This window comes from Helicoverpa armigera, chromosome 28 (genome assembly GCF_030705265.1).
Source record: "Helicoverpa armigera isolate CAAS_96S chromosome 28, ASM3070526v1, whole genome shotgun sequence".
In the NCBI taxonomy this organism is placed as follows: domain Eukaryota; kingdom Metazoa; phylum Arthropoda; class Insecta; order Lepidoptera; family Noctuidae; genus Helicoverpa; species Helicoverpa armigera.
The window spans coordinates 1,326,162-1,345,909 of record NC_087147.1 but is presented as its reverse complement, the minus strand read 5'-3'; the positions used below and the strand labels follow the sequence as shown (position 1 = coordinate 1,345,909).

Here is a 19,748-nt window from a genome sequence, read left to right as displayed (position 1 = left end):
AACCACTGAATATGGTGCAACTTACCATGTTATCGATCTCATTGGCAGAGATGAAGTTCTGTTCTTCCTTCAAGAAGTACTGACTCTTCGACCAGATGTTGAAGATTTCAGCCACGTGGTTGTATAGCTCTTCCGCCTCTGTTGGGGAAATATATTTATTTAAATTTAAATAACTTTAAACAAAACAGAGAACTATTTTCTTTTTACCACTAAAAGGTGTAATGCAATGAAACATATTTTTAATTAGGTATGTAGTTTATAAACAAATGAGTGCATCAAAATGTTTTTATTAGTTTATGAAATCATATTGCCTCAGTTCATTGATTGATTGACAGTTATCTGCTGCTTCAAAAAATTGATAGATTGATAATAATCATCTACCAATGAACTGATTGATAGATAACCCTCTACAGTTTAAACTTATTGATTGATAATAATCATCTACTGCTTCAATTGATTGATTGATTGACAACAAACCTGGAACATTGTTCCTCAACCAGTGGTTCCTCTGAAGGTCGACGTATTTGATGAGCAGCGGATAGAAGGAGTAGATGTCTCTGACTAGAAGCTGCCAGTCTTCTTGTATCTGAGACTCTACTTGCGAGGTGTCGTCGGTTGATGACTGGAAGGTGAAGGGTAAATGTGAAGTAGGAGTATTTTTTGCTTGTTATATTCTTATATTGTTCACAAAATAATTTTTTGCATACAATTTTATTTTTTAGTAAAAGCAAACATCTTGAGTATTCTGATGCTCAATAATATGTATTTAAAACTATACCCTATTTGACTTACTAAAATACTAATGTCGTTGCAGACATTTTTAAATACACAAATTTTTGCTTATTTAATTGTATTTTTCATCTTTTGTTGTTTCAACACTTTCGAATTACTTTGTTTACACATATGCGCGGATACATTCTGGTATTCCATTCTATATGATTTCAATTAAAAACGTAATCTTAACACCAATGGTCTTATTGCAAAAAAGTCAAACATACGTTTTTTTTTCTGAAAACTTGTCACAAACGTCTGTCTAACTTTTTTTTAACAAAACAATAGCATATAAATGTAAACCTTACCTTAATAAACCCTCTCAAACTCTCCTCCTTATGGAACATATTATCAGTTCGCTTTCGCACTCTCTCAGCGAGCGGCAGGAACGAATCTCTCAGCAATTCTTCCGAACTATTGATAATTATCTGTTGTGTGTACGTCGCGATGCGAGTCATCCATGGAGCGTTTTCATTGCCTATGTTCTTTTTAATGAGCTTTAATACGTTTTTCAGGAGTTGGTTCATGTGTTCTGCTGTTACCATTGTTACGTGGTTTCTGTGGAAATATGGAAATAATTAACTATCGAGTCTTACATTTAAAGTGTAATTATGAAGAGTATTGATTGATAGAGGATCTAGTGATTGATTGATGGAGTGATTGATCGATAATATTAATTTCAGCAATAATATGATTAATATATCTTCTCTTCAAATCAAATAAGTATCTTATAAGATAGGCACCTTAAGTGATTACAAAACTATTGTAACGGATTTTAGGGTGTCTTTGCGTATTATAACTATTACTTTGATGCACAAAAGAAAAACTGCAGATGCTTATAATCTGGTATACTTTAAGTGTACTTATTTCAGTGACTTTTGCTTATTTCTTCTTGAAGAGCTTGCAAATATGCAAAGAGAAAACTGGACGTCACAGTGATCCTTAAAACTATAAATATAGGCTAATGAAACTTTAGTATATAAGATAAAGTATTTATGAACTTACCCGCCAGTAGGAGTGACGTTATCAGGCCCCTGCGCCCACCAGAACGGCAAATACGAACAAAGTAAAGGCAACACCACATCGATGATATGCGGCGCTTCGTTGTACGTCTTGTCGGACTCTACGAATTGATCCACCTCGCCTAGTATCGTCTCTAACGTAGGCATGCACTGTTCCATTTTCTGCATTATGTCTGCGGAATAGAGTTGGAAATTGAATGCACGGTTATTTTATTCTGAAATACTGTTTTGTTATTATAGACTTTTTACATAATATATAGGGTTTCAACATAATTGACAGGGTGAAGCTATGTTAATACGTTTAATTCACAAAAATATATATTACAATTTAATTATATTATTTCAATTTAATTAAAGAGGTCCAGCTTTTAAATTCAGTCATTTGGAACGAAACATAAATGGTGTTACCACAAGAAGTCACAAATAATGATCTGCTCAAGATGTTTCACACATGTTCAAACCAGATTCACATTTAAATTTTAATACAAGTATCAAACATCAATTTGTTTATAATGACACCATTTATGTTTTGCCTTTTTTAACTACACCAAAAGTAACTTTAAGGCTTTCATTTCAAACACGACAAAACATATTTTTTTGTAATTTTTGCCTTTTTTTTTGCAGAAAATTTTGCCATCATCAATAGATCAACCATTTTTTCCAACTTACCTTGAGCTTCCAAAGAGTGGTCAGCGATCCTGTTGAGCAAGGAGAACTGGTTGTGCTTGTTCAGGTGAGGCTCCAGGAATGCCACCGGGAATGTCGAACTGAAGGCTCCGAGACATGAACCCTGGAATAAAGGAAATTATGCTTTATTACTATGTAGTTTGAGTCTAAAATATTGGTGCTTTTAGCAACATCTGTAGTTAGAATAAATTGGTAAGTATACGGAATATGCTATTTTCCCAGTAAAATTCTTGATACTTGCATTTTTTTTTTTAGGTCATAGACTTATTTTTTATTTACAGTGTCCTCATTGAACTGCTATTCTTATTTCCAGCTATTATAGGCAGTACTCGACACCCTCCGTGTTTAACAAGTGGTTGCCAGCTTCCATTTAAACATCTTTGATAGTCGTTACGGGTAGAAGGAAAGACTGAAAACTATTGTTACTTAAAGGTATCGCGAGGCCCGACAGATGTTGGAGGTCAGACAGACAGTTCCTTCATGTAAAACAAACCAACTGGATTTACTTAAGACTGGGAAACGACTCTAACGTGGTTTGGGGTAGGCCTACATCTACATCTAATAGTCCTTAAGATATGTTTCAATATATCAACATAAATACAATCAAACTTACCAAAGCAGGTTTATGTCTCTCAATCTCAGTCTTGAGGTACTTTCTGTCGTGCGTGAGAGTAGCATCCGTGCCGAGAGCATAGAGAGAGCCTAACATCTTGTATGAAGCCACTTGAATCTCGTCCACTGTTGGACAAAATAAAACATTTATATAAGAAGGAATTGTTATATACCTATACCAAATTTTGTCATGTGCTGTGCCCGACAGGGTCCATAATCGTGACTGATTTACATATATATTGTACCAACCTTTAGACATGGTACGCAAGAATAGTGAAATCACTACAGTCTATTATATTTCTTTAATAGCAACTTTATCCCCAAAGTATAAGGTTCAATGTTGATTGTAAATAAATTATATCAAGAAAAATAAAACAGTACTAACAAGGAAACAGAACAGGAGGATTCTAAACCTTTTTTTTTAGTTATAAGCAAATTCGGGCTGACTTTGTAGTTAAGAATAAAGAAATTTTGCGTACACGAGTAAAATGTTATCACCATTGCCATTAAATATTTATTGCACTCTTATATAAATACCTACATAAACTAAATATAAAAAATTGTCCCAATTTCCCAATTCTAGTCGGAGCGATGGCAAAACTGTACATATTTCTGCAACTTTCGATAAATAATGCATAAAATAAAATATTTCATTTCATTTTTTAAACAATAAAACGCATGACGAAGTTTATATCGATTTTGTTTATCGTACAAAACTTGTTGGATCCATAGTTTAAATGTTGTTTTACAGTGTTTTTTGCGGCTTGCTCTTAGGTGTATTGGTAATATTAATATTTCATTAAATTCTGATTCAATTTATACTCTTTATATAAAGGTTTTTTCGATTGGAAAAATTTATTGCTAAAGATACCAGTCTATAAGATATAAGACATGTAATAAATACACTAATGTTTTAGGCTATAAAATCAGCGAGAAGAATATCTTTAAATTCAGAACCCACTCACAAGCCCGAAGTAATATTCGCCGATGTCATAAAGAACATATCAAGAGTTAACAACGTACTACAAGAGTTGATCAGCAACTATGAACAATTGCAAAAAATATACAAGTCTCAGGAAACCTTCGACAGGTCTGCCGAAACCTCAAGCGGAGGAGAAGTTCCTTATAAAGTTAATAATATTAGACAAGGAGTCATTAAAAAAAATCTCAGCCACAAGAAAAGTCGTTTCTTCCAAAACGAGCTTGGTGAAAAGACGACTACAACACCATTTAAACACGAAACAGAAATGATACTTTCAGATATCGATGTTGATAAAAGTCGGGAATTTAAAATCAATGCCGATGGAATCCAACGGCCTCCGAGTAAAAAACAGATAGAACCAGTCATGGAGAATGCACCTTCTGTAATACCAGTTTCAGGATATGAAGAAGAAACTACAGCTTCTACTACAAAAACAAGCCTGTCATTGATTCCGATTCCAATAGATTCATCAAGTAGTTTCGAGCAGGTACCTGAACAGATGGCGCCGAGTAGATCAACAAAACCAAAAAGACCTACACGGTCAAAGATACCACGAATACTTGCATCTAACTTAGAAACGACACCAAAGACAACTATGCCGACACTCCCACCAATGATGAAGTCTAACAACGTGCAGAAACAGGTGTTACCAGAAATAATATTCGTGGACACTCACAAAAAAGTTAAGAATAAAGCTGAAAGAAAGAAACCGCATATCATGCCAGAGATGGCGCTAGACCCAGTCAAAGCTCCGAAAACAAGATATAATGTGAAAAGCGCTCGAGACAACACGGATGACAGTTTGAAACAATCGAAGAAGATTGTTCAGTCACCACAGACTACTCTGAAAGAGGAATCGGATTCAGAAGAAGCTGCTGGCAGCAAACAAAATGAAAAAGTGGAAGAAAAGGATGTTGAAATACAACCTCAGGATGAGAAGCCAGCTCCTCCTAATCCTCCTAATTTAAGAACTATTCTTAAAGTCAATAGGACCGGAGTTAAAGATGTAAGTACCTATATAATTTATTTACTTGTGTTTTATTTTTTCTGTAGCAGATGCAAACTAGCAAATAAGGTTGTTAAGTTAAGCAAATACTTAGAAGTTGTGACCACTTCAATCTTCGAAATCAATATGCCATAGCATATGCATCATCTCCCGAGCCTTTTCCCAACTATGTTGGGGTCGGCTTCCAGTCTCACCGGATGCAGCTGAGTACCAGTGTTTTACTGTCAGACTTACTGACTTCTGATTACCCGTAACGACTGCCAAGGCTGTTTAATGTCAAGCTTTGTCCATATAAATAGAGATCCAAATTAAATTCCCCATTACAGCTCAAATTCCTTTGAAAAAATCTTGTGTTTTCAGAGAGCAAGCGACAATACTTCCATGGAATTGTCAGATGATGAGGATGATGAAGCATTAACCAAAGACATGTTTAAGACAAGCGTTTTGAGGCAGGCTTACGGTGATGCATGCCTCAAACTAGTTGTCAGAAAATGCTATAAGGTGGGTTTGCAATTATTTTAGATGTTATATATATTTCACAGAAGTTGAGGTGGAATAGTGGTTAAAGCACTATGCTTTTTAAGTACGAGTGTGCGGACTTCTAGGTTTTCCAATTTATATGTAAGAAGTATATTGTGGACACCATGATTAAAATCGTGATGGAAAACATCTCGAGGAAACCTGGACTAGGAAGTCTGCATTGAACACGCGTGGTGATTAACGCTCAATACTTTTATGTGTGAGAAGAGGCCTGTGCCCAGAAGTAGGACGATTAAAAGAAGGATTATTTCACTAGATTGAACTGAAGTTGTGTGGAGGCTACTTATTGTATAGTTGTTAAAGGTCAAAAAATAAATAGTAAAAGCAGTAGTTACTCTTGCAACTCGAAGATCTACCAGATAAATTACTTGGGCAGTACAATGACAATAAGATGAAGAGATAAATTTTTACCGTAGTAAATACTGTTTGTGTATGTTGTCTGGAAAGTGTGACAAAAGAATGTTACTTGTGAGATGACGACAGACAGAAGAGTATGGCAGAAGAAAACATGCTGCGTCAACCCCAAATAAGATCTTGATAAGGGCAGGAGAATTATGAGTAAAGAATGGGTTTTTTCAAATATTTTGTCTTTTGAAGGCGTGCAAAAAAGCGTATAGTTCTTCGTGCAGAGCTGTCAGTTGCGGCTCAGATCTAAAAGACGTCTTCGATAGGAGCTCCCGAACGGGATGCATTAAAGAATTCGTTTCTTGCAATAAGAAGAAATCTGACGACAACCTTTTACGCGAGAAACCTGGCTGTGAGACTTGTGTCAACATTTTTGATTTATCGCCTTATTCATAATACCTTCATTGGCTAACGGTGGATATTTGTAACCAACCTATCCGACAATTAGAGATTTTCTTTTTACCGACGTCAAAAATAATCCAATTACCCCTCCCGCTGTGGGTTAGCAGTGGTGAGGGAGTGTCAGACTCTTACTGACTAAAAACCGTCGTGTTCCGTCGTAGGCCTTTTATGTACCAGGGCCACGGTCGACCGACTTCCCAAAAAGGAGGAGGTTCTCAATTCGTCGGGATCTTTTTACTTTCAGAAAGTTTATTTGGACCTTAGTTTTTTGGATTTCTTAGATTGTTCTTGATATAACGTAACTGTCTTGCCAGTGGTCATAGTTTTTAAGAGAGGATGTTCAGTTATGGACGTTAATAATAACGATTATTTTTTAAATATTTTATTTTTATTTCGAAGGCATGTAAGATCACCCTCGTATCGTCCTGTCGGGCACAAGGCTGTCACAGAGATGTTAAGACAGCGTTTAAAAAACATTACAAAAAAGGATGCGACAAACAGTTTGAAGATTCACCCAAACTTTCGCTTAGAAGAATTTTGAAAAGTGAGATTTTTTTTCTTCTTTTTTTTATTTACACGTCCATGGCTGAATATACCTCTTTGAAGGCTTGGTACTTGAGTGTTTTACATAAATAACAAGAGACTAATGGTCTTACTACAAAAACTTTAACATGTGTCGAAGACTTGTCTAAAAAAATTGTGGCTGCAAAATGGACCTTATTTCAACGTCATAATCTGATTTTTTTTAAGACAAGTGTTAAACTGACGTTTAAAAGTTTTTGTGGTACGACGGATAATATCTAGTCAATAGTATTTAATCAGTTTGTTTTTAATTTTGCTATTATTTTTGCAGTTTTATTTACTAGGGTGTTAAATAGACAAAAGTATGTCTCTTGTAAAAGTAGTTTGTTACTAATTGCTTTAAATGATTTTAGTGTGACTAATTTTACGTAAACAAACACAGGCACATCAACCTACTACAATCTATTTTTTATTTATTTTTTTCTAGTTTAATGTTGATTGACAAAACATAAATTGGAGTAGGCTGATGTGCTACGCAACTTCTTTGATTGTGATGGTGGGAATTTTAACGATGTTTTACAAATGCTTACTAAACATGTATTTTTCAGCTGAAGGGGTGCATGCGGATTTAGCAAAAGCTGGCTATTTGTCAGTAGTATGTCAACGTCACATGGAAACAGGAACGGTAATGAAAACTGTATTATTTACTGCTGTTCTCGCAGTTCCCCCTCTGTCCTGAAGGAACTATTTCCTGCATCTCGATGGAGAAGCAGCCTATGTCCTTTTTCAGGCTCTAGATTACCTGTGTACCTAATTTTATTTAAATCGGTGAGTAGTTCGTACGTTACAACGCGAGAGATAGACACACTGAATTTCGCATTCATATTAGTGAGAATTTCATCATTTCTTTATCTCAATTCGGAGATAAAAGACACTCATATCTTTTAGAAACTATTTTTATGCGTTAGTCTATATAATTATTTCCTCATCCCCAACTTAAATCAACGTTTACCCACTTCCTCAGTCAACATCAACAACAAAAGGGGTTCTCCGAGAAGGCCCAACTACACCAGCACAGCCCGTAGACCAAGAACTAAACATATTAAGAGATAGATACGAGAAAGCCTGCTCAAAAATCTCTGAAGACAAATGCAAAAGTGCTTGCCATTACGCCCAAAACGCTACTTGTGTGAAATTCGAATGTACTAAACGATTGAAGAAGAATTTTCGCAGGAATTGTGGGACTCAATGTAGACTGGCTTATGCCAGTTCAGGGTCGAAGGACAGTGACAGCGACTCTGATGGTGATAGTGATGATAGTGGCAGTGAGAGTTCCGATGACAGTGGCAGTGAGAGTGAGAGTGATTAGTGAGTTTTTTGAGTTGAGTTTTGGTAATAAAAGTTGTAATGTGTTGGTTGATTTTTATTTATTCCTAGCTCTTTATTTATCATAAATCTGACCCGATTTTTTGTAATAGGCGTGGTAACTGAAAAAGAGTAATTAGTACATTTAGATAACCCTAAAATTATGGACAAGCATTTTTCTTTTCTCTCACAAACAAATAACAACGAAGATATAACACGATTGAATTTTGTTATTCGTCACTTCTAAGTATATATTTTACATAGACGTGACGTCACGAGTCAAAAAATACAGCTTTGAAGACAAAAAAAACCTCTTCAAAGAAGATAGGAAATACAAAATTATCAGTACTTACACAACAAATCAGCACCGTACTCGCAGTTAGCCAGATGATCGAATTTGGCCGTCAATATAGGTAGGAGTACTCCGTTAATGTAGCCCAGAGACGTGGACGTCTTCAAGTGGGTACCTCGAAGGTGTGCGTATTTGCCCTGAAAGAGAAAAAACAGAAAGTTAGTTTATAACAAAAAATATATCGAAATAAGTGACAGTTAAGTTTTCGGACAAGTCTAGAACTAATTGTAAGTATAGATCCTTTAGAAGTTTAGACCAAGTAAGTGGTTTGCCGATAGCACACTGCTGAATAAGAGGTTAGGTTATCAATCTCACTCTCCAAATGGTTTATTTTAACCGACTTCAAAAAAGGAGAAGGTTTATTTTTCATTGGAATCTCTTTCTTATTATTTTTTTATGCTCATTAAATCTGTATATCGCATCGGTAAACTTAATCACGATTTCTAGCGGAACTGACAAAATATGTCGTATTGTAAGTACAGATCCACTTCTTCATTCAGGGAATAGAATAGTATAATCATAAAAAAAACATCGTTTGCTCTTCTTCAGCACAACATTCTAAACCTCACTAAAAAAATAAAAATGCACTTACATCCTGCAAATTCATGATCGTATGCCCCACATCATCAGCGACGTTATTGAAGAAGGTCAGCATAGAAGTTCTGATGAACTCGGGGCAGTTCTTCACGAGAGACTTGGCGTCGATGCCCTTCACCAGGACTTGGAGACAGCGGACTGTGATGCGGACATCGGGGCCGAAAGCTGCCAGTCTGAGGGTTAGAGGAAGAGGTGATTGAGTATATTATATAATAAGTATTGTATTGAGATACCAGAACACTTAATAGAAGAATAATAAGTTTTTTACAATATTTTCGCTCTCAAATATATCATCTACATAGATTTTTCCCAATTATGTTGGAATCGTCTTCGAGCTTAGCCGGATGCAGCTGAGTAGCTGCATCCGGCTAAGCTCGAATTACATGCCATGCCATGCCATACATTAAGCCCGGCTATTACATGAAATGACTGTCTATCAGATCTCCTCGACTCAGTTACCCAAGGACATCCCTGATATCCCTTTGTGAGACTGGTTGTCAGACTGTCTGGCATATGACTGCCCATATAGTCTGCAACTTAGCGTGCCTTCCAAAACACGGAAGAACTCATCATGACATGATGGCCACCCATCCACGGATAAACCGCTACAACAGTTGCTTGACCTTATGAACTCTTCAACCTAAAGTGAACATCGCTTCCTTCTTAGTGAAGAACAATTCTTAAAATAAAACTCTTTAGAAGTTTATCTTCTATAAGGATTCTTCTAAATTGTCTATATCTTACCTAGATCTGAGCAAACTAGCCAGCTTACAGAACAGAGCGGCTACCATCTCTTTCTCCTTCAAACTGGCAGCGCCAACGTTATTGGTTGCCGTGGCAACGGCGATGAAGTAGTTGCGATGCGTCGAGAAATATTTCTCCATTAGAGGCAACACCACCTGAAGGAAATTGGACCTTATAGCTTGTGTAATAGAGTTGATTTTCAGTAGTAGGAATATGATTCTTCTTTAGAGAAAGTGTGAGTGGGAAATTGAGTCTTATTAGTGGTAAAAATAGAATTGATTTTAGATTGCATGTGATAAGTTCGTGTGTCGGAAAGTGCTTTCAGAAAGTGTGTAGTAGTTGGGATTTCTAAGGAACACTTTTGTATTTTTAATTATTAAGTATTTGTGAGTATGGATTTTCTTAAAAAACGACCATGAATATGATATTTTTCCCATGGTTTCTAAATGTGGGTGTTTCTGTGAAAAAGGTTTTTTTGCCTTATATATTTTGTCTGTTATTATGACTAGCGATATTTCTACAAGGCCACAACATCAACATGCTCTAAAAACACTATTTGTTCCTGTTTTTTTTAAGCACACCCTAGAAACGACAACAATAAAGTTTCTAACAATAAAATTGCTAGTTTCTTACTGTCACATTTTTTAACACAGACCTCTTCCCATAGACAAAACTATAAATACAGTTAACCTTTTTGTTTGGTCAAGTTGACAGTTGCTGTCAAACTCGGACCAATAGTCTATGACTTATGCAAACAGCCTTCAAAAAACATAACTTTCAAGCGCATTGGAACACATATTTGATATATTTCTTCTTGGATAGCAATCCATTGATTTTCAGCATAAATAATAGTGCGAAACAAACAGCAATGAATCATATGCGCATGAGTTTACGTGGTCACGCTCTAACACGTACTATGTACCTTCTTGAAGTACTTAAGTTCCGACTTGTGTTGCTTGGAAATTAATAAATAGTATTAAAACATGTATCTACCTATAATATAAACTTTTAGATGCAGATACTTAATATTTACAATCAATTAATATTGTTTACTTAATAAATTCAATGTTAGTTTTGAGTCTAATCTAAATTAAGGAAAAAAAATATGCTGGTCCTTAATTACTCTTCTATCACACTTAACTACTCTGAAAAAATGTAGTATCGTACAGCATAGTTTTAAAATATTTTCTAGATCTTTAGTCTAAACTACTTTGAAATGGCAGTAACAATATTAACCTTATGTCAATTTCAACAAAACATTTTTTTAATAATTAGCTACACTGCAGTCTATCTCCCTGAGTTATAAACTAAATAAAAAATACATGAAAAAACTCACCTTAGAAAAGAACTTAATATCCCTGGTACTAGTCTTAAAGCTACTCCTCCTACTAAACGTAGTCGACGGCTTCAAAAGTTTCATATTAATAGTCGCCCTATCGATATACTGTATCAACTTCTCAAGAAGGGAGTACGCGAATCTCAACTCTATTGCTACCCCCGTAGTGGTCTGTTCCGTGTCACTCTGTGGTGCCTTGCTAGGCCGGTGCAGTTTGTACCCTTGGTATTGCAAGTATTTGAGGAACTCTTGGGAACGTTCTCGGTCTTTCTTCTTCTCTTTGTCGGTTAGGAGATCGTAGGGAACTAGTTGGGGGTGGATGCCTCCTGAAAAATATATAATAGGGTAAATGATAAAATAAAACAGACTTTCTCTTAGAATCGTCTCTCTTGTTCTATCGTGACCTTGCAATATTAAATTTACAACACTGTGTCAAAACAGAAATACTGTGATTGGTTATGGTTTGATTGGTGTCATCAAAAGTTTTCTAGTGATGTTAATTTTCAATATTCGTATGTAAGACAAATGGCTAGTTTCACCGGTTAATGATAAAGTATCTGATAGCATATCGGGAGTTTATGTTGTAGCTAAACAACTTTTGTTTTCACAGATCTCAGATAGCAATATCTGGCAGAAACTGTATCTGGCAGATATAATTAACTGGCAGGTAACTAACTGGCACTTAAAGTCATTATGACCAGTAGCTTAATAAACACTTATCCTTCTCAAACTGAAATGCAAATTAGAATTCACTTCATATCATCCCATAATTTACCGATTTACCCAATTCCAAATACAAAATCACAATCACATCATCCTCTCCCACTCACCTCCATTAGTAACGAGTTCCTCCTTCTTCTTCTTAGCCCAGATGTCGTGAGCATTATCAGCGAGTCTCTCTGCCATGTTCTGCATCTCCCTCGATAGCGTCAAGTTGGTCATGTCGACTGGGTGCGGGTTGTAGTTGAAGGGCGTCGCTGAGTCTGACTGCTAGAGGTAGGAGGGACTTGTTAGATAATCTGATCTATATTACATTTAATACAATAATTAGATACACAAAGGTCTTAAAACTGCTTTTAAGGTACTCTTTAATTGTTCAAAATCCTGAGCCAAAGTGGATTTTAGCCCAAATTCTTCACGAGCAAAATATCGATATTTTCCCACATTTCTAACCGAAATATTGAAAAAACTCCATCTTTTTCTTTTTTGGTCGATCACATACCATTGATCAGTTATATCATTACATACTCTTGGGAAATAACAGTGAGTAGAATTATGTGATTTGACGACTGTACATAACTTAAAACTATTCATAACTTAACATTAAAGTTAAAGGAAAGAAGCATTAGTATTTATAAAAGCAGAAAAGCGAGTGAATTGAAATTTAGAACTTTAGAGAAAAGGCGTTCTGTGAGACTTTAGTGCTTCGTACACTAAAAGTAATAATATTTAGATAGTTAGGAAGAGATATTTAAGTTATTTAAAATTATTCTTAATGCCAATCAATAAAAATATTGTAGTTTACATATTAAGATTATTATTTAGTTCAATTCTATATTCATATTATGCATGCTCAATCATTTTCAAACACGCATAACAAATTTTTTCTTAATCTAAGCCTATCTATGTTTAGACTACCTACTCTATTTTATACTACATATTTTAATTTGAACTATTTATATTTATAAATAAATTAGTACTAAAACTCACCACAATATCGGGGGGGCGCTGTGCGTTGCGGGGATATGAAACACACAAGTCAGGGTGAAATAAGCCGTGTAGGTATCATTCATTCATTCGTTCACTGAACTATAGGTTCATACTTCATTCGTAGTGGTGCACAATTTAAAGAATATAATTTTGTGTAGTACTTAAAGCATTTTTCCATTTTAAATTGCAGTCTAAAGTTTGATTTCCGTAACTAAAAAATAATCATTTGGCTTGACTTATTTACAAATATAGAGGTACTTAGGGCAATATTTTCAATGATAACTTTTTGTAAATTTAACCTATGTATATTAAAAAGTGGTTTAATAGACTCTGCTCATTGTTCCGATATAACTACGTATTTAGAGGTATTGCGTATTTAATTGAAAATGGAAAAATGCCTGTCATGCCAATTAAAAAGTGCGAAAAAGGTGCCTATAAACAATTTATCTATAGGTATATATGTTTAACAAAAGCTTTACCGTCTGTTCTTTCACTATTTCATCCTTTGGCTGGCATGCACAACAAATGTACAAAATATATAACAATTTTATATCTACTTATTTTGCAATTACTTAAACTCAAGTTCAAGTAGGCAAAACAACTGCTAAGGTACTTTGAAAATTGTTCAAGAAAATTCATAATAAACAGATAAAAATACACTACAGATATAAATATTTTTTATGTTACTATATAGCGACTTGACTCTTATTTTTTTAAACTCATCATGATATATACTAATTCTGACAGTACCTACATTTACTTCCAATTTCACCATAATTACTTCGTACCCATTTCAACTGTCAAAAGGGCCCATAGAACTTCATACCTTAATACATATCCCCTTTTTTTCTACCCATCAGACTACATACAAAATATAAACAACTTACGCCTCCGGACTTGGACTGCCTTCGCATAGAGCTGCGGTTGTTACTGGGTATATCCACTTCGGAATGTTCTACCGACCAACCGATGGCTAGGAGTGCCTTTAGAGATTCGCGTACCGGTTCCTTGTAACGCTCTTTTTCCTGTAAAATATTGGATGGTTAGTTTGTGTATCTATTATGCGATCTTTGTGTTCCAGTAAAAATATAATAAGGATCTAAATCATACATGTCTTTAAGTCATTGTTAGCTCGAAACACTCAATGTAATTCAACTTGAACTTAATAAGTACTTTTGTAGAATGTTACTTTCAAAATTCGATAATCTTTCAAATTGTTCTTTTTTAGTTCCTAAGTCTATATACATACACAGAGTCGGTAAAATGATATATCACTATTTTTTATTCTCTAACTAAATCATCAACGTATAAAATATAATTGGAGAGCAGACGCTTATTATGAAATACCCACAAAATAACGACTTTGGGCCCAAATGGTCAAAAAAATAAAATTAAATATGTAATCTTAGCGTGAGTTGCACCACCAATATATCACGATAACTCAACCATAAGCTGTTAAATTGCCGCATAATGGTCGAATTATTTATCAATTATTATTTAACATTTTGACAGCCCTGACAAATGGTAAAAACCACTAAAAATAAAATATCGCAATACTCACATAATCATTTAACATATTATACGGCTTCAGCCTAGGATGCGTCTTCTGGCTATCAGACCAGCCCTCGCCGTACACCCAGCCGTTCTCAATCTTCCTACTAGCCCAGGCGTCGTGGTAGTGTTCAGAGAACTTTTGTACGATAGTGTTCAGGTCATTGTTTAGTGCTACCGATGATGTGTTTATCGGTTGGGGGTCGTATTGAGGGTTGTCGAGGTCACCTGTGAATGGTTAAGAAATAACGTAAATAAATAAATTGTGTTGAAGATCAACAAATCAATAATAATCTTGATGACCACTATGTATAAATTGGTAGTCTATCATTGATTAAATAATCTAGACACACGGCAGTGTGTCCACCAAGTTCGAGCAAAAAAAGCGACACACCGGCCGTGGGTTATATTACACGAACCATTTCGGGCCAAATTCGACCCCCCTATAACTCAAAATCTATTTTATTTACGCATATCAAATTTCTAGTATCTGTTGAGACCCCCTCACTTATCTAAAATACAAAATTTCATTAATATACCTATTGTAGGTCTTGAGATATTGACGTCAGAAAATCGCTATTTTTACTATACACTCACTGACTGACTCACTCACTCATCAAAAACCTAGACCACTTCCAATGGTCGTATTGACTTGAAATTTGGCATGGAGGTAGGTCTTTATGTCAAGGTACAGGAAAAAATCTGAAAATGGCCAAGTGTGAGTCGGTTTCAAAATAATGAAGGTATTTATACCCCTAAGGAACTAAAACGAACTAAATTTATCTATATTTATATAATATATCTTCGAATGGTCGTACCGATCTGAAATTCGTTACAAAGGTTTGCATTTAGTCAAAGTAAAGTAAAAATCTGAAAACGGCCAAGTGTGAGTCACTTTCGAAAATAACGAACGTGTAACTTTGATCCACGAACATAATATATGATAACATGTCATGTCAGTCAGTTGGTAAATCTAGGCCATTTAGTTAATCTAGTTTATTTCTTTGTAAGAAGCATAGTGCATATTCAAAACTTAATAATAAGAAAACAATAAAATAAACAACCTTACAAAAATAAATGAAATCCCACCCAAAACAAAAATGTGAAAGACTGCCAAGTTCGATGAAATGGGAATACTTCGCCTATAAAAGAAGTGAGATCTGAATAAGTAAAAAGTTCCATACACATACCTTTGTTAAAAATAGTTACTTTTTAATGATGTTACTTGGCAAGTTTTAATAGAAAATTAAATACTTGATTCATTGCGTTTAGTAGGTTTATAACAAGGTGTGTGAAAACTTGCCAAGTAACATCATTAAAAAGTAACTATTTTTAACAAAGGTATGTGTATGGAACTTTTTACTTATTCAGATCTCACTTCTTTTATAGGCGAAGTATTCCCATTTCATCGAACTTGGCAGTCTTTCACATTTTTGTTTTGGGTGGGATCCAATTTACTTCATCGTATTTAAAACAGTACAGTTGCTGGTACATTACTAGGCAAGAATTTGGACATGCCACAAAAAGAGGTTCCCCTAGGTGCCCTTGATTATTCTGTTATCATTGCAATCATCAAATTAACTGTTTGGAGGAAACACGACTTATTTTTATCTAACGATTCTTAGCAAACTACAAACCAGGGACTATAGATAAATATTTATCATGCGATTCAAAAATCATAATTTTCACCGGACTTTATGAATCCTGTGACCTGTCTAATGATATCTGAGTAAGTGTATCTCACCTGCAGCTTGTTCCTTGCCGTAGAACTCGTCATCATAGTTCTTTGACAGAGAGTAGTCAGGCGGCAGAGCACATCCTGGAAAAAAAATTATATCAGTGCTACAAAATACAGACACATCCATTTGTTTGGCTGGAGAAATAAGTTACCTACACCCGCAGGCAATTTATTGAATTTCATGTGTTCCAATGAAATGAGAGCAAATTTGCTCTCATTTCAAATAGTTATTTTTTTAGGTAAAAATGCATGACAAGTTTGTTGAATTTAACATAATCTTAGAATGTTATCCGTTATGGCTGTATGAGGACAGAGGGTGAGAATGTAAAAAAAAGTTTTTTTTTAGTATTTAAATTTAAAGTATGACCTTTGCCCAGCAGTGGTACATATTACCCATATATTGTATATTACCTATAGCAATAAGACAAGGCAACGCCTTCCCAAACAGTTCCGGCTCGTAGTCCATCTTGCTGAGCGAGTCGAAGATGTTGCTGAACAGCATCATGGTGAGGCGCTTCTCCTCGTCGGAGGAGGCGCCGAACACGCCCTGCCCGGCGCCCGTGCTGCCGTAGTACTTCGCGCAGCGCTCGTAGTGGAGGGTTAGAAGCTGATGACGAAGGAATAAGGGTTAATTTAACGCACAGAGTGACTATTTAGAAAGCCTTAAAAGGATTATCCCTCATTTCGATAGGTGTAAGAAGTGTAAGAAATAATGTTGTTAGAACATTACTTTTTTTCGTATAGGATGACGGTGAAATTGAGGAAGGAAAGATAAGCGGAGATTTCAACGAGCAGACAGGTAGGTCTTTTAGGTCATATACATGATACCTACACATAAAAAAAAATCTGTTGCAAGTGAACTAACGAAGCGTTCACGTCATTTGATTTTTAGTTTCACAAAAAATGTGAGAACATTCCTCGTTCTCCGAGCTCCCGCATTTTAGAGAAGTTCGTTTCTTAGAAGAGTCACACAAAATTAAACCTTATCCCACTCACCCTAAGAGCTACAGTAGTATACTCCGATAACTTGGACACGTCGACAGTCAGCTTCCTCAGCAGTTTGAGTAACATAGAAGGTTGCATCGCAGATGTTAGCGCTACGAGGAAATCTGACACCGCTTCACGTTGACCCTTGGTTAACATGCGGTTCTTTGATAACCTGTGGTGGAAATAAATATTTATTTATGAAAAGCAATCATGTAAATTAGGTATGCTTTTTTCTGGGTATTAAAAATTATATAAATTCTATTTTAAATTCAACGCCATCATCATTTAGAATTATGAATTCTCACAACAAGTAATGAAGTATGCTTAAAGAATCAAGAAACAAAAAATATTTTGTGAGTTGAGGACCAAAAAGACACTTATGGTGTACTTAAATATGATTACATTAATTTAAAGTATTAAATATTGTTCATTAAAATGTTGTCTTATTATACATTGACAAGCGAAAAATATTTTAAGTTTGAAATTTTGACTTGACTTTAAATTAAAATTATCATGGCGATTTTGAATGGTGGAGTGAATGATTGTCTTAAACGTTTATTAAAAGATTTTTTCATAACCATTCCATACATAACTTTTCTTGGCAGACGTGTAGAAACCTACCTATAAACAGTATGCAGCGTGGCGTCCAGCAAGCTGGCGTAGTTCTCGGCCTCGTTGTAGAAGTACGCGTGTTTGATCAGCAGCGGCAGGATCGAGTTGCCGATGTAGCGATTCATTGAGAGAGCCATGTCGGACTCGCAGCCGTCGTTCTGTGGGATAAATAGGGAAATATTGTAGAAAAACCTTTGAAGAAAAATAAAAAGACTTCGCGAAACAGTTATGGGGCAAAAGGGACTTTTTATTTAATATTTTTCGGAATGTCGAATCAAGTAAGTGGGAAGAGAGCTAGAAGTCGGTTATGTATGTAAGTACGGTATGTCAAAAAAATATACATCGATCCAGATTGACACCCACCTTCTTTTTTGTTTTCTGGTAGAAAATTTACTTCTTGTCACGCAAAATACAACTAGTGTTTAAAAGTTTATTAGTTTTTGCATTTAAAAGTTGATATAATTATCCATATCTCTATGTCGAAATCAAATTATCAAAATGAAAACCATTTTAACAGACTTCAAAACAAGGAGGTTTTCTGTTCAACATGTATGCTTGAGCGCGATTATATCACGTTTCACTGAACTCATTTTGATGCAGTATTCAGCATAGTACCTTATTGTCAGACTTGAAGTCGGTTTTATTTTTAAGTATTGGGCCATTAAGCTCAGCGACTATTTCCACAACTCACCCTATCCAGCATGGTAGCAGCTCTCAAATCAGGCAGGAAGGCTTCCTCCAGCAGTTTGTAGAACAACTCCTGGGTTTCTATGCCGTACACCCTCTCTAAGAACAGGCCTACACTCTGCTTGTGTCCCGGAATGAGGCCCGATGGCATATCTGTAGAGTTTTGGTAGATTATAACAAAAATTATATGCAATGTTTATTTGTTTTAGGAGATGATATAAAATAGGTGAAAAATGCTTGATACACTGCATGTAAACTTACATTATAATGTTATAAAATTCTTTCAGTGTCAGACGGCGCAATTATAGAAAAAGGCTAAAGGCAACTTTTTTTATAGTTCGAGAATTAGTTTCCAAGAATAAATATATTGAAAAATTCTTTAGCGAAAGCTAAGACTAGTAATAGTAAGACTATGTAGTATTATGTATCAATAAAGTAATTCTTTATACTTGTTTTTATTTATTTTTAAAAAGCAAATGCTTTGGCCTCTCGTTCTTCCAGAAATCTAAGACCCTATAGTTCCATGGTCTGATGGAGTATACAAGTAACACTCACCAGACTTGGGCCGTTCCTCTCCAGCAGCAGGGTTGTTGAGCGTGAACCTCAAGCTCAGCACTCCCTGCAGGTCTTCCAGCGGCACCAGCGACCGCAGGATAGCGCGGGCGCGGAGAGACTCGTTCTTACCCTGATTATATTGAATTTTATTTACTTATTACAGTGCACAATCAATAACAGGTAAAGTTAACATCCAAATGAAAGTTGGACCTGGAACTAGAATTGTATATGTCGGCGTCAGGAACCGACATCGTTAAATAAAAAAAAAATCGGTAAAAAAACTTTTAAGTTAAACGGTTTTATCTTATGTGCACTGAAAACTAGAAAATAAAAAAATAGTTACTTACCTGTCAACCTACGTAGGTGGTCCCGGTCATATTAGACTAAAATAAAAACGTGGGGCCCATTAACTATTGCTGTAGTACTCTCTTCTAGAGGTATAATAGGTGTGGATTGCATCGACTTACTATAATCGTAACTGGAGATTTTGACAATCAATAATCAGCCGTAGCTCATGATCTACCAAAGTATAAAGATATGCTTTGCCATAGGTAGGATTTCACAG

General features: G+C 35.4%; 2 protein-coding genes across 3 annotated transcripts in view; one reads left to right on the top strand and one right to left on the bottom strand.

Annotated features, from left to right (window-relative positions):
• LOC110378002 (ryanodine receptor) overlaps positions 1–19,748 on the bottom strand; it is a 163,501-nt gene that overhangs the window by 26,385 nt on the left and 117,368 nt on the right. Inside the window, exons 60-79 of the mRNA XM_064042448.1 lie at positions 19,184–19,313; positions 18,633–18,781; positions 17,951–18,099; positions 17,339–17,501; positions 16,754–16,949; positions 16,349–16,423; positions 14,615–14,832; positions 13,941–14,078; positions 13,054–13,071; positions 12,174–12,330; positions 11,344–11,669; positions 10,008–10,162; positions 9,259–9,436; positions 8,668–8,803; positions 3,094–3,218; positions 2,463–2,583; positions 1,777–1,966; positions 1,080–1,329; positions 478–622; positions 26–138 (exon numbers count right to left, since the gene is read on the bottom strand). Coding sequence (XP_063898518.1) covers positions 26–138; positions 478–622; positions 1,080–1,329; positions 1,777–1,966; positions 2,463–2,583; positions 3,094–3,218; positions 8,668–8,803; positions 9,259–9,436; positions 10,008–10,162; positions 11,344–11,669; positions 12,174–12,330; positions 13,054–13,071; positions 13,941–14,078; positions 14,615–14,832; positions 16,349–16,423; positions 16,754–16,949; positions 17,339–17,501; positions 17,951–18,099; positions 18,633–18,781; positions 19,184–19,313 — 3,132 coding nt within the window. The remainder of the gene's footprint in view (positions 1–25; positions 139–477; positions 623–1,079; positions 1,330–1,776; positions 1,967–2,462; positions 2,584–3,093; positions 3,219–8,667; positions 8,804–9,258; positions 9,437–10,007; positions 10,163–11,343; positions 11,670–12,173; positions 12,331–13,053; positions 13,072–13,940; positions 14,079–14,614; positions 14,833–16,348; positions 16,424–16,753; positions 16,950–17,338; positions 17,502–17,950; positions 18,100–18,632; positions 18,782–19,183; positions 19,314–19,748) is intronic.
• On the top strand, positions 3,685–8,355 carry LOC126056928 (uncharacterized). 2 transcript variants are annotated; one of them, XM_064042474.1, is made up of 6 exons: positions 3,685–3,874; positions 4,010–5,080; positions 5,441–5,581; positions 6,827–6,971; positions 7,558–7,634; positions 7,974–8,355. In XM_064042474.1, exons 1-6 carry the CDS (start codon positions 3,830–3,832, stop codon positions 8,316–8,318), a joined length of 1,824 nt encoding a protein of 607 aa, XP_063898544.1. In that variant the 5' UTR covers positions 3,685–3,829; the 3' UTR covers positions 8,319–8,355. The 2 variants fall into 2 exon arrangements, with proteins under 2 accessions (XP_063898544.1, XP_049707730.2); XM_049851773.2 differs by lacking the exon at positions 6,827–6,971 and adding an exon at positions 6,218–6,377.

Bases quoted from the DNA above. Each gene is read 5' to 3' on its own strand.
- LOC126056928 (XM_049851773.2), top strand. From the start codon at position 3,830: ATGTTGTTTTACAGTGTTTTTTGCGGCTTGCTCTTAGGTGTATTG. The intron at 3,875-4,009 runs GTAATATTAATA...CTAATGTTTTAG, and splicing joins GCTTGCTCTTAGGTGTATTG to GCTATAAAATCAGCGAGAAG. The intron at 5,582-6,217 runs GTGGGTTTGCAA...TGTCTTTTGAAG, and splicing joins TTGTCAGAAAATGCTATAAG to GCGTGCAAAAAAGCGTATAG.